Consider the following 14,943-nt stretch of genomic DNA (forward strand, 5'->3'; position numbering starts at 1 on the left):
AAAGACTTAAAACTAACAATAGGCCCTAGAAGAGCATCATTAGAAAACTGGAAGAAATGGCAACCCCACTGGCTAGGAAAAGTCTCAAGATGGGCACCCCTCGAAACTATCAACAAGGAAGTGCACGAAATTAAATGGTGGGAAATGCTAAAAAGTAAAGGTTATCATAGAGTGGGCGATATGTTTAGTGGTGGAAATCTAAAACCCTTCCAGGAAATAACAGAAGAGATAGGCAAACAATATTGGTTAAAAATAGCAGGGCTATATAAGACAGTTAAAATGATCAGCGAAAAGGAAGACCTCTGGACAGACACACCAATGGAAGTAATATACAAAGAAATGGCCAAGCAGAAAAAGGGACTGGTAGGAAAAATATATAGAAAGATGTTAACAAATAAAGATAAAATAACAGAATACTTACAAAAGAGAAGGTGCCATGAAGGTCAGATAACAGAGAGGATGGTTGATAAAATTATGAAAGGAATAGAAGATATCAAATTAACCAGATTTAAAGAACTTGAATATAAATTCCTTACAAAATGGTATAAGACACGAGCACAGCTAGCTAATATGATTCCAGGATTGAGTTCGCTGTGCTGGCACTGTAAACATTCTAAAGGTTGGTATGAACACATGTGGTGGGAATGTGCAGAAGTAAAGACCTTCTGGAGGGAAATTATTGAAATTATTAGAAAAGTATGCAATATAACATTAACTATAGACTTTAATCTAATGTTGTTAAGTACAATAGGAAGCCCATTATTGGATAGGACTACTCTAAATCTAGTTAAGGCTATGATACTGGCTGGAAAGGCGGTTATAGCTCTGGGTTGGAAAGACAAAAGTAAATGGACAATAGAAATCTGGCACAACTATTTGTTTGACTTTATACAGTCAGATATTGTGGCATCAACCAACAAGGGAACAACATGGGAAGAAAAATCCACGGAAATCAAGACCAGATGGAAGACATACCTAGATTGGATACTGAAAGAAAGAAGAAAAGACATTCAGTGGAAGATTAAGACTTTGTGCCCATGGCTGGGGTGAAAAGACTAAGATTCAAAGGCAGGCAGGGAGGGAGGGAGGAAAGGGGTGAAACTGTAAATAGCTACAAATATTCGATGTAACATACTAAACAAACAATAAAAATATATTTATTTAAAAAGACCATTAAACTCTTATGGCATGACATAAGAGAACAGCGGGGGGAAATCTAATGCTACTTGGCAACATGACATATTTGTCAGATCAAGATCAAACTCAGAGGTCAATCACCCTTACACTTTGGCAGAAACACAAACATCACCATCATCACCATCAACTACTATTTAAACAACCTTCTTGCCAACGTTGATACAGTATGTAAACTGGAGGCCCCTTGGCTGTCTTTGGATTCAGTACTTGAAAACTTCAACTGGCTCACCTGGGCTGATGTTGACAGGATTTTGGGTGCTGTTAGGCCTCTTAGACCCATGTCCCTCATGGCTGGTGAAAGCCAGCGGTGAGGGAATACAGAGCCCCCTGTTAGACATTATCAATCTGTCCCTGGATTTGGGGGCCTACCAAGAGGGATTAAAAGAGGCTGTGGTAATACTGCTCTTGAAAAAGCCACCCTTGGATCCTACAGATTCTTCCAATTGCTGCCCAGTCTTGAACCTTTCATTTCTGGGTAAGGTAACTGAGAGAGCAGTAGCTGAGCAGAGTTTCCTGGATGACACATCAGTGCTGGACCCATTCCAGTCTGGTTTCCACCCTGGCCATGGGACAGAGACAGAGCTGGTTGCCGTCATCAATGATCTCTACTGACTGCTGTTACTGCTTGATCTTACAGCAGCATTCAACACAGTCGATCATGATCTCTTGATCCACCACCTCACCAACCCAGGAATTTGTGGGGTGGTCTTGAAGTGGCTTACTTCACTTCTCCAAGGTCGGGGACAAAGGGGGGCGCTAGGGGAGAGGGTGTCAACTAGATACCCCCTAACATGCAGTCCTCTCTACAATGTTGTTCAACATCTATATGTGCCCTCTACACAACTGGTGTAGAGTTTGGGGCTGGGGTGTCACCAGTATGCTGATGACACCCAGCTGTATCTGCTGATGCACAGCTGCCCGGACACCACCCCACAAAATCTGGCTGAGGGACTGAAGGCTGTGGTGGGATGGATGAAAAAGTGCCAGCTGAGACTGAACCCAACTAAGACGGAGGTTCTGTGGCCAGGGGGGGACACTCAGGGTTGAGGTGCCAAGTCCCTGCTCTTGATGGTGTGCCCCTAATACCAACACTGACAACACACCCCTAATACAAACACTGGAGGCCCAGATCACAAATGGTGTCAAGCTGGTGTTTTTCCAGCTACACCAGGTGAGGCAACTGGCCCCCTTCCTTTTCATACCCCAACCTAGCCACAGTAATCCACCTCCAGGCTGGATTACTGTAACTCATTCTACGTTGGGCTACCCTTGAGACTGATCTGGAAGCTCCAGTTGGTCGAGAATGCAGCGGCATGGGTCCTCACTGGAACATGATGGACGGCACATAATAAACCAGTGTTCTGTCAGCTGCACTGGTTCCCGGTGAATTATCGAGTCAGGTTCAAGGTTCTGGTATTGACCATTAAGGCCCTAAGCAGTCTTGGGCCCATATATCTTCAGAACCGCCTCTTCTAGTATGTCCTCCAAAGCTCATTACGCTCTGCAGAGAACAACCTACTGGTGATCCCCAGCCCAAAAGACGTCTGGCTGTCCTCAACCAGAGCCCGGGCTTTCTCAGCCTTGGCTCCTACCTGGTGGAACTCTCTACTGAATAACATCCGCGCCATGCGGGACCTAATGCAGTTCCGCAGGGCCTGCCAGGTAGAGATGTTCTGCCAAGATTCTCGTTGAGGACAGCGACAGGTGCTATCCTATCTGGCACCCCCTTTCCCCCGTTTCCTCTCTACCTCCCCATGAGACAGTGATACAATTTGAAACTCTGATGTTTTAGCACCACCAGAGAATGTTTTAGTCATATTTTATTTAAACTGTTGGGGTTGTTTCATTAGTTTATGAATGTTTTTACTGTTGTTCACCGCCCTGAGCCCTGTGTATGCAGAGAAGGGTGGTCTATAAATTTAGATTATAAATAAATAAATATATTACATAAAAGATTGAAACAAAATTAAAGAAAGTGAATTATCCAATGGAGTCAGACAGGTAGTATTCCGAAGTATGATTTGCTTAATAAAAATCAGAAGTCCAATAGTAACAGCCCAGGCAACATTTTACTAAAATAGTACAATATGCAATATCCATCACATGAAAGCATGCCATCCTAAGCAAAGTTATACCTTGCTTAGTCCACTGGCTTGGAAGGGTATAGTGCTTGGCCTGGCACTATAGATCTACTCATGTTCCCTTTGGGTTTCTTAAACTACCAAAGCAACTTTTGAAACATCTAAACCAATGATGATCTAAGGTATTGTAAGATGGCTTAAACAAGAGCCATAGAACAACTCCAGTAGTATAATTAATTGCTGATTACTTACCTAGAATGCTATTGAGACTAGGCCTAAGGCTAAAATGGGTAAAAACAGATACTATTTCTCCTAAAATACCAAGTAATGCTTATACTCTCCCTCTATGGCAAAAGAGCTGTGCACATAGCTACCACTATACTCAGCTGGACATCGGGGCTGAACATTAAAGAAATGGCAGCACTTTGACATGGGGTGTGTGGCATTTGTGATATCCCAGACTTCATATTTCAGATGTTTTCCACAGGGCCTTGCCATAGACACTGCACATAATTGGATCTTGCTTGTTCTTCTTTACTTCCCAATTTCAAACATCAAGTTGTCCTTCTGTGGGGCATGGCTTCGATCACATGCTGACCAGAAGCCATTACCGGCTGCTCCCAAACCTCTTGCTCTTAAATCAACTCTAATTGACTATTTTCAAACAAACCTGACTGAAAGTATGCCGCCTAAAGCTTCTAAGGACAAAAAGAAGCAAAAGAATGCCGGGGGAGCTCCTTTACTAAAGGAATTTTTTGTATCGGCTGAACTTGCCAGCACTTCTTCAGCGTCTTCAAGCAATGGCAATACAAATACTGCTGACTCTCTCCTCACACCAAACTTCTTATTAGAAGCATTGGGGAGACAACATCAAGAGCTAATGCAAGATATGATGGATATGATATCACCTCTAGCCCAATGCATGGAGGAATTGGAGTCTCAATATAAGCAAACAGCTCAGAAAGCAGAAGCAGCATTAAAGAAACTTGCCTCCCTGGAAAAAAAGCTTGGAACCACCTCTCAAGACAGTTGGTCTAGAGAAAAAACCATGATGCTGGAGTCTCGCATAAGAGACAAACATTTGAAATTTTGTGGTTTCTCATTAAATGCTGAAGAAACAACTGACCTTTCTATTTTCATGGCGTCCTGGCTGGCAGCCTCTTTAAAAGTAGAGGGAGTGACACCACTGATACTACGAGCGTACAGAGTAGGTAAAACGACAGAATCTTCCCAGGCTGCCCTTTTAGGCAGAGATATTGTGGTCAGGCTGGCAGACTATTGGACTAAGAGGAAAATCTTGCTGGAAGCACGTCAGCAGAGCGTCTTGGATTTTCAAGGTAGCAAAATACTTGTATTTCCCCCAGAAATGCTTAAGATTCGAAGAGACTTAAACCTATTATTTCTAAACTCCAGGCAGCAGGTATAAAATATCGTTGGTTGCGGTCAGGCAAAATGTTTGTGGAATATCAGCAAACTCAATATATTGCATATGACTCTGTTTCTGGATCAGCTTTGTTATCTGCATTAGGTTTGCCTCAATTAGAGCAAGCTAAAATTCAAGCTGCAAAAAGGAAGACTCATTTGCCATTGACTCCAGTTAAAAGTTGCAAGTTTCATGTCTCTGAAGAAACAGAGGACGGTGAAACAGAGCTTGATATAATGTAATCTTGTAATGTTGTATTATAGTAGCAAGCTACATATTTATTAGCTCGATATATATAACGTTTGGGAGGCTGGGAGGCCTGAGGAGCAGTCAGGTATGTGCTCTCATATGGCAGGTCATGGGGTAGGGGAGGAATTCTCCCCTAGCTTACACTGTAAGCTTGCATAGACCCAATGGTTTTCTGGGCTCCAACGTATACTTTATCAGTTAATCAACTGTATTATCAGATCAACAAGAAGATAGAAGATGCTGGAACTTAGGAAGCTAATAACTATTATGTTTCAATGCATAATTAATGATCATTCTGAAAGAATGAAAAAAGAACACTTTTTATGTAAAGAGATACAAATATAATGTAGGAATATATCAGCTGAATTGATATAATTTAGTTTAAATATTAGATGATGATATATACCATTTATGTACCTTTTTTGGATTCTATGTACAATTTTTTGGTTGTAAGTAATATAGTTCTTCAAATAAATAATAATTAAAAAAGCACACTTTTAGCTGTTCCACCAACACAAACACTGGAGAGAAATGCTAACTTCAACAAATGATGTGCTGGTTCAAGTGTTACTTTTGCCAAGGATGGGGGACTCAGAAGGCTCAGACAACAATTCTAAGCAGCCTGTGCAAGTTCAACCTGCACTGAACCATGAGTTGCTTGGATTAAGGTGTCGAAAAGTTATACTGGAACTTTACTGGCTCTTCAGGTGACTTGAGGGTAAAAAGCTGCCATATACCTGGCAGGCCATCTGCAAAGTGGGTCCAGAAGCAATCAGGCCAACAACTCTCACTACTTGCAAGCTGCCCTGGTGAAACAGGTGTATGTTTCATAGGCCCTGTTGCCAGATCACCCTGATCAAGGCCATCCACACAGTTAGGCCCCATACAGGGGGTACCTTCCAGAGAAAGAATTTCAAATATGTGTCCTGTATGACTAGAGATGTGAACGCCCAGAAAAAAAAACGGAAAATTTTTTGGGGAAACCGTTCCCCCTCGTTTTTTTTTTTCCTGAAGCCTTTTTTGTTTTTTTCCAAAAAATTGAAAAAACTGAAAAAAGAAAAGAAAAGAAAAAAAATGATTATGGAATGTTTTATTTTAACATGATGAATAAAATATTTTAAGACAAGGTGTTCAAATATTTTCAAAATCATTTCTAAAAAATATGTATGATATCAGATTGATCTAATTTCTGTGCACTGAGGACAAGCAAGTCCTAGGTTACAAACTGAACTCTCCAATGCAAGAACAAGATGCATTTCTTCCTTTAGGATGTGCTATTGTCACAAGAAAAGAAAAAGGTTCCAGTTTTGTTTTTTCATGTGGGTGGGTATCTGTAATAATTGTTTGGATACACTATAGTTTTAATATGCTAGTTGTGATAATTTCATGCCAAGTAAAAATGTCCATAGTCATATTTTATGTTCCTAAACTAACAGAATGACTTTCAGTCTCAAAAAGAAAAAAGAAGTGCTTAATGTAGCATTTTTTTCAATTTTTCCAAAAATTTCCATTCCCCCCCGAAAAAAAAATGGTTTTTTTCCCAAGCTTCAAAATTTCCAGAAATTTTACATCTCTATGTATGACTGAAAAAAGTTTTGCATTCCATTTCTTAAAACAGAATATTTCAGTAATGAAGGTGGTAATTTCTTTATTAAGAATGTTTTAAAAATATTTAAATTGCTTTGAGATCATATCAGCATGGAAATTATCAACCACTTACGTTTAGCAAATCCATCTCCAGGATAAATGTACCTGTTGTAAACATCCATGATGTATACTCTGCTATCCTCCATGAAGTCTCGTTCATGACCATTACCCTAAAAATAATTACAACCAGAGTTCATACAAATCAGAAACAATGTAATTTTATTAATCTGTACCATTTTTGCAACATAATCCTGCCCATATGGCTCACCAGAAACCACAAGAAGCTTATTGTGATATAAAATAACAGCATCTCATTATATTTCTGTTACTAATACATATTTTGTATTTGTATGTTACTAATACATATTTTGTATTTTCTTTAACTACAGTATTTTCATTTCTGTGGGTATCCTAATGAAACATGAACTAAAATAAAACCTTTGAAATACAGATTTTCCCCAACACCTTCTGCTCAGAGAGAAATATAGGGAAAACTGATTTTGATTTTTAGAAAATACGTCTATGTACAAGTCTAGAATTGAAGTGATATTTCCCCAAATCTCTCCAAGCCTTACCCTTATTTCTAAGAGGGTATTATAGAATGGTAAATATCTCAAGCCTAGCTTGAGCTTTTTTTAAGAAAATCTGAAAGTTTAAATTTCCAAAAGCGTAACAGGAAAATCCATTTTAGTTAAGAGAGACACTGTTTTCTATCTCCAGGTGCTGTCCTGGAGTACAGGAGAGTAAAAATTCAAATCTATCATCATATTGAATTCTAGGCTTTTTAATCTCAGTGGCTTTCACCTAGACATTTAAGCTCTATCCCTGAGATCATGGCATCACCTACTGGAACACAATACATTGAGGAAGCATTTAAGGGCATTCTAACACTATTTAAAAGAGGATGCAGTACTCAGGAATCATGTTCTGGTCACCACACCTTAAAAAGGATATTATAGCTTTGGAAAAAGTGCAGAAAAGGGCAACTCGAATGATAAAAGGGTTGGAACGCTTTCCCTATGAGGAAAGGTTAAAGCGCTTAGGGCTCTTTAGCTTGGAGAAAAGACGACTGAGGGGTGACATGATCGAGGTTTATAAGATTATGCATGGGAAAGAGCAGGTAGAGAAAGAGGTACTTTTCTCCCTTTCTCACAATAAAAGAACTCGTGGGCACTCCATGAAACTGCAGAGCGGTCGGGTTAGAACGGATAAAAGGAAGTACTTCTTCACCCAAAGAGTGATTAACACATGGAATTCACGGCCACAAGAAGTGGTGGCAGCTACAAGCATGGACGGCTTCAAAAGGGAATTAGATAAGCATATGGAGCAGAGGTCCGTCAGTGGATATTAGCCACAAGGTATAGATAGGGGCTCTGGGGCAAGTGATGCTCTGTCTTCTTGGTGCTTGGGGGGGTCAACAGTGGGAGGGCTTCAAATGTCCTGGCCCCACTGCTGGACCTCCTGATGGCACTGGTATTTCTGGCCACTGTGTGACACAGAGTGTTGGACTGGATGGGCCTTTGGCCTGATCCAACATTGGCGTCTCTTATGTTCTTATGTTATGTTCTTATGACTGATATTTTACAATGTGAAAGCAAGGATCCATAGCAACCAATGGGACCGCTTTATTTCTGGGATGCTTTAACTTCCAGAAGAGAATTATGTTACACAATAGGTCATTCGAGGATCTCAGTTTCTTTTGAGCAGTGAAAATACATCTAAAAAGTAGTGTAATGTAATATAAACCCATAAATGGCTCATTAAATCAATTTTATTATTTTATTTCTCTATAAAATGTAAGAAATGCCCACAAGTTTATAAGTGTAATCGGTATAAAAATATAAGAACTGCATAACAATGCTACTATTTTAATGTATGGGTTGCTGTCTTGAATACTAAATAACAAAACCAGCAATTTGACAAATATAGCTAATTCAGGCTTTTCCAACAACCCCACACAACACTCTTTTTAACCTCTATACAGAATTTAAATACACATGTTGATCTTATTTCATATTGTACACTGCAAGCAGGTACGTTTGGTATCTGTCCTTTAGCCTAGTCTCCTCTCTACTTCCAGCACAGAAGGTCAAACTCATCTGTTGTAGAAAGTTCTGCAGTGATTATGCCTGTTGAGCTAACTATAATTCTGTTTAAGGACTTCCAGTGTTTTAGTTTATACCAAGTAAGCCTCAAGGACTGTTATGCTGCTTCTATTAGCAAACTGAAACATTTTTTTTACATTCCAGCCACATGATGGAGCTACAGCTCAGACTAAATTTATAACACACCGTGGGTGTTTAATTAACTATATCTTTCTAACCAAAGACCACCAAACTTGTACAGCAAGCTGTGGTTAAGTAATAATCACACCAAATAACTGATTATCTAATATTTTTATCACTAATAATAGCAGAACGTGAACAGTACAGGTAGCCACCTGGATCAGCACAGCTAAGCATTGGAGATTTTATTCATTTTGTTTCTTCCTTAGATTTATATCCAACTCTTCACCAACCAATCTCAAAGTAGGGCACTTAGGCTGCATTTTCCTGGAGTAAGTCCAATTGAATAAAACTAGACTTACTTGCAGTCTTCTGTCCAGGTACTAGCTATGCCCATAGCTGCCCAACTTCAGGAACAGAACTGCAATATTCTCATTCTCTTAAGGTGATACAATGAAGGTATAGGGATCTGCTCCGAACATAACTCCAGTTTTATGTCAAAAATATAAATTTCTACAATGCTTTAAACATATCAGGAGCTGCGGTGGCTCAAGTGGTTAAGACGCTGAACTGCAGGCTGTGGAAGGTCAGTAGTTCAGTGGTTCAAGACCCGGGTGCCGCAAGACAGGGTGAGCTCCTGTCTCTAGTTCCAGCTCCTGTCAACCTAGCAGTTCGAAAGCAAGAAATTGCAAGTAGATAAATAGGGACCACTTCGGTGGGAAGGTAACAGCGTTCCGTGCGCCTTGGTGTTTAGTCATGCCGGCCACATGACCACGGAAACGTCTTCGGACAGCGCTGGCTCTTCGGCTTTGTAACGGAGATGATAGGGATCTGCTCCGAACATAACTCCAGTTTTATGTCAAAAATATAAATTTCTACATTACCTTAAACATATCATTAAAACAATTATGCTAATAAATTACAGTGTAATGAATGTTTTCCTGTAAATTAAAACATTTTTATCCTGACTTTCCACCCACTTTGGGCCCTCAAGGCAATGAATAGATAAAATATTTAAAAACAATTTAAGCACAATACACACACCAATTAAAAACATTAACAGAAAAGAGGGTCAAGTAAGGGATCATCAAACAGAACAAAAAGGTCACCACCCACTGGCAGAAGATAACAGTAGAGGCCAGAAAACTCTCCCCAGGGAGGGAATTACATAACTTTGGTGCAACAACCAATAAGGCCCTTTCTCTGATTACCACCTGTCCAGTCTCAGATTACAGGGCTTCCTGAAGCAGGACTGGGCAGATTCAAATGGGAATAGGTGGTCCTTAAGACTGTACATTTTTTCTGTTTTTTAATTATGTACATCATGACCACTGCTTTGCTTTTTAAAAATAATTAGATAAAATGTTAAAATATTAGACTTCCATAATGCAGACACTTCATTAAAAAACGGTAACAAAATCTAGCCATGATAAATTATTCAAATACCACTATAATTTGTTTATTTTGTACCAATGTCAGTTTCCATGCTTTATCAGATTATTTTGTATAAAACCTATAAAAACAGTATGTGCAATATGTGCATGATACGTTTTTAAAAATCATCTATCACATGAAATCTTCTGCACATGTGTTTCACTTTTTAAAATATCTTTACTGAAAGCTTCAGTATAAATTAACTTTTGTTGTAAAAGGCACAATGCTACAATGACTCAGGAATTCTAGTTTGAATTTCATTAATATGATCACTCACCTGATGTGCATCCAGATCTATAATAGTTGCCTTAGAAACTCCTTCCATTCTTTCAAATAAAAACTGGAATACAAAAAATATATTAGAAAGGCAGGTGAGGCATTTTAAACTTAACATTTCATAGCTCTCTCCTCAGTGAAAGTCCATGGATTGGATTCTATGGCTGTGTAAGTGGAAGGAGCTCATGGAACAGAACTGTCCCAGCCTTTTCCTTCCCCCAACAGGTGTGGGTCAGGACTGCAGAACTTCATGAATAAGGTGTCGTGCAGCACAGAAGGAGGTGTAGTGAGTAGGGCAAACTGTATAAAACTGCCCCCTCTTGCATAATTAGAACTCCTCTGTTTATGCATCTGTGCAATCCAACATAAATGTGGCCTATTTAAACGCCATGTAACACACCAGTTCTGACTTTGTTTAATTTGAAGGTTTCTTGAACTATGTTTAGCTCTTCTTCAAATCCTATATTCTTTATAATGGTTCCAGGTACTGCTTGGGAACATCTCAGCAGAACTGCACCCCACACCACTGTGTGATTGCTGGCTCATAAGTATGGCACAGCACCCACATGTGGATGAATTGTACATGTGTATGCTTAGTTCTTTGTGATTAAGAATATTCAAAAAGCAGTGTCTCTGATCAGGGAGGGAGCATTCACACATAGACTTCCTCTGCATGTAGGCACTATACCAGCATGCTCTCCCTGTCCACACACTGCTGAATGCATGGAGGGGTCATGCACTGTATAAAGGGGTTTACATTTAAAACTCTGCATTAGAGTTGTGCACTACAAAAAAACCCCAGTATTTTTTGGTTCCAGATATCAGGGAGCTGAAAAATATTAGTATTCTCAGTTATTCAGGTCCCAAATACTGGTCTGGTATTCGGATACAGTTCTTTTTTGGATTTTGATATTATTTGGCTCCATTAGCTGGAGGGGCTGTTTTTTAAGCACATAGCACCAAAACTGCAGTGGAGCTGACAGTGCCTGTCCACTAAATAACCCCCAAATTTCAAGTGAATTGAACAAAGGAAACCATCTTCCACTGTTTCCCGGGGGGGGGGGGGGTTCCATGTTTCTCCAGAAAGCAAAGAATAGCTAAAGACACACAGCAAGCAAAGCAGCCACCGGCCAAAAGCCTCCCAATGCAAATAGAACTAACAAGCCAAAAAGAACCAATGGGAAAAAAGGGAATCCAAGCAGAACCGTGGGGCAATGTGGTAAGTCTAACACAACCAAAGTCAAAATAGAGAATTCAAGTTAAACTAATTTAACAAGGACTGGAGGGATGTACTAAAAGAAATGAGAGCACTGCCCATTGGGAACAATGGGAGATGCTGGAACTCATGGGCTCCATTGAAATGCATTACAGCACACAAAAGTTGCAATCAAAATGTGTAATGGATTTACAATGAGGGTCTTTGGGCCTGGACAGACTGCTTTGGGACTGGAATGACAGCCCCTAGGATTGGAATAAGTGTCCTTGAACTGGAATGACAGCCCTAGGCATAGCAGATGTGTTCTGGGCCTGGAATGATAGCCCCCAGAGTGAAAGGATAGTCCCTGAGAATAGCAGAACGATTCTGCAATTTGCATGTCATGCCCCAGATTGGAATTATGGCCCATAAGAATAGGATCAGTGCTCTGGGACTGCACTGACAGGTCTCAGAGAAGAATGATAGTCCCTGAAACCAGATAAACTGCTCTATGGCTGGAATGTCCTGAGCAGTTTATCTGGTTCCAGGGGCCGTCATTCTACTCTGGGTGCTGTCATTCCAGTCCCAGAACACTTATGCTACTCCCAGGGGCCGTCATTCCACTCTAGGGGCTCTCATTTCATAGCAATTAACAATTTTATTTTCACCCCTACCAACAGTAAACAAAACAAAATAAGGTATATAATAATTTAACATAACTCAATGGTAACAAAACTTGTGGCAATTAACGTACAATAATACTTTATACAGAAATCACTCTGGCACAGTCTAGTACAATTGTACTTTTTTCTTTAGAAATACAACATTGTTTTATAAAACTTATTATTTGGAACTATAGAACTATTTGATAAATACTCTATAATAGGAAACCACACAGTCTGAAACATATTCTCTTTGTAGATTGTATTTCAAGGGGCTCATATTTCAGATTGAGAGCAGTTTATCTGGTTCTAGGGACCATCATTCCACTCTGGGGGCTGTCATTCCAGTCCCAGGGCACTGATTCCAGTCCCAGGGGGCCTCATTCTATGCTGGGAAATGTCATTCCAGTCCTAGAGCAGTCTATCTGGACCAAGAGACTGTCATTTTCCCACATTTTCATTGCAACTTTTGTGTGCTGTAATACATTTCAATGGAGCCCATGCAAGTGAATTGGCATTCTTGGATCACACTATATCCAATGGGCATTCCATTATCTCCTATTGTTGCAGATGGACAATCCTGTCATTTGTTTTAGTACATCCTTCAATGTCAAACCACAGAATCCAAAGCAAACCATCTTCAGAAAGAAACACAATCAATGCTCCCTTTAAGCTGTGGAGTCTTGTGAGCAAAAATACTGCTACTGACATTAAAATTGTGAGTGAGCGATTGGCTACTGGATAGTTTGCTCTGGAACCATCCTTCCTGAGCCAGTTTGGTGTAGTGGTTAAGTATGCGGACTCTAATCTGGGAGAACTGAGTTTGATTCTCCACTCCTCCACTTGCAGCTGCTGGATGACCTTGGGCAAGCCACAGTTGTGTCAGAGGTGTTCTTGAAAAGAGCAGTTTCTGTCAGAACTCTCTCGGCCCCACCAACATCACAGGGTGTCTGTTGTGGGGAGGGGAAGGGAAAGGAGTTTGTAAGCTGCTCTGAGACTCTGAGTGAAGGGTGGGGTATAAATCCAATCTTTTCTTCTTCTTCTTAAGACAAAAATGTGTGAGCAGGAAGCTAAAAAACTGTGAGCTAGCTCACACTAACTCAGCTTAGAGGGAACACTAAATACAATAAGAATATAAGCGATGCCAATGTTGGATCAGGCCAAAGGCCCATCCAGTCCAACACTCTGTATCACACAGTGGCCAGAAATACCAGTGCCATAAGTGTTAATCACTCTTTGGGGGAAGAACAAGAGAACCAATTTCTAAACACAGAATCCAAGCCAAATGAACCTGGCAGGCTGATACCAAGCCCTGGCAAGAAGACACTGACATAGACAATAAAATTAAAGAAACACAGTCCTGGAAGCCTTAAAATGCTGGCCCCTGATATTTCCGGTTACTCTTGAATATTTCTGGAACCATTTTGTACCCATTTACTGTACCTCAGAAAATCCAAAATACCATCCGGACACACAAATATATCCAGAAAATACTGATAAGGTATTTTTCAGATATTTATTCGGACTGGAAATATCAAAATGCACATTCCTAATCTGCATCTGGGACTGCCCTTGTGATGAGAATTTTTGTACTGCCATGGTCAAGATTTTATAAGTGAACAGAAGAGTACATTACAAAAAAGTTTTGGACATCTAACTGAAATAAAAGGAAATAAAAGCTATATTTTTAACTATAAGCAAAAGCTAAATAAATAAACTATAAAGTGGAAAAAGGTAATAAATATATTCAGATATTTATGAGGTCATCAACTAGTTCAAGATGATGTAAAGAGAATCCCCCATGTATGTATTACTGTATGTTTGTCTTTTGTTTGTCTGGTATATAAAAAACAAAAAAGCTTTAAAAAGAATTTTTGTATTACTGTCTCTGTCCCCATTAGACTTTATTACTAAAGGTCTTAGCCATACCAATGTCAACACTGTTTTAAATAAGACAAATCCATCCTCCCTCATAGGAACTCGTATCTTACTGTATGAAAAACAATTAAAGAACTAAGTGTGTCTGGCTTCACAGAGATGTTCAGAGAATCAATGGTTTGTCTGAAAAGGTCTTTCCTTACCTTTATAGCCAATGTAATATCAGCATATGCACAAAATCCTCCACCTTTATCACTCGAACAGTGATGAAAGCCCCCACCTAGAAGAAGAAAAAATTAAATCTAAAGAATACATTTAGTGAAAAATCCTGGTGTTTTGGAAAAATATGAGGCTACTGAACAGATTGCTTCATTAGGCATGCTCAATTATCCAAATCCATAAGAATCCATAAGAATGTAATGAAGAGACTATAAAAATCATGTAATGTTTTTTTTGTCTTATCAGAGCCAGTGAGGTTTCTAAACATTTCACATATCTGAACTATCAAATCCTTGCAAAGGCCACCAAGATTAGCCCTCAACGTTTAGTCATGGAGGTGTCATAGAATCTTGGGATTCCTAGTAATATAAAAATCTAGACCCAGAACTGAATTTAGACACTGGAATAAAATAACGCATAAATAAGTTGGGCATGTCTAAAACTAAAAAATACCACA

At 39.6% G+C, this 14,943-nt stretch overlaps 1 protein-coding gene across 1 annotated transcript in view; it reads right to left on the reverse strand.

Moving 5' to 3' along the window:
• HDAC11 (histone deacetylase 11) overlaps window positions 1–14,943 on the reverse strand; it is a 66,655-nt gene that overhangs the window by 13,187 nt on the left and 38,525 nt on the right. The window contains exons 5-7 of the mRNA XM_015428947.1: window positions 14,471–14,547; window positions 10,534–10,596; window positions 6,671–6,767 (exon numbers count right to left, since the gene is read on the reverse strand). Of these exons, the coding sequence (XP_015284433.1) occupies window positions 6,671–6,767; window positions 10,534–10,596; window positions 14,471–14,547 (237 nt within the window). The remainder of the gene's footprint in view (window positions 1–6,670; window positions 6,768–10,533; window positions 10,597–14,470; window positions 14,548–14,943) is intronic.

The sequence above is a fragment of the Gekko japonicus genome, unplaced genomic scaffold (genome assembly GCF_001447785.1).
Source record: "Gekko japonicus isolate JY-2015 unplaced genomic scaffold, Gekko_japonicus_V1.1 scaffold695, whole genome shotgun sequence".
NCBI classification, from domain to species: Eukaryota; Metazoa; Chordata; class Lepidosauria; order Squamata; family Gekkonidae; genus Gekko; species Gekko japonicus.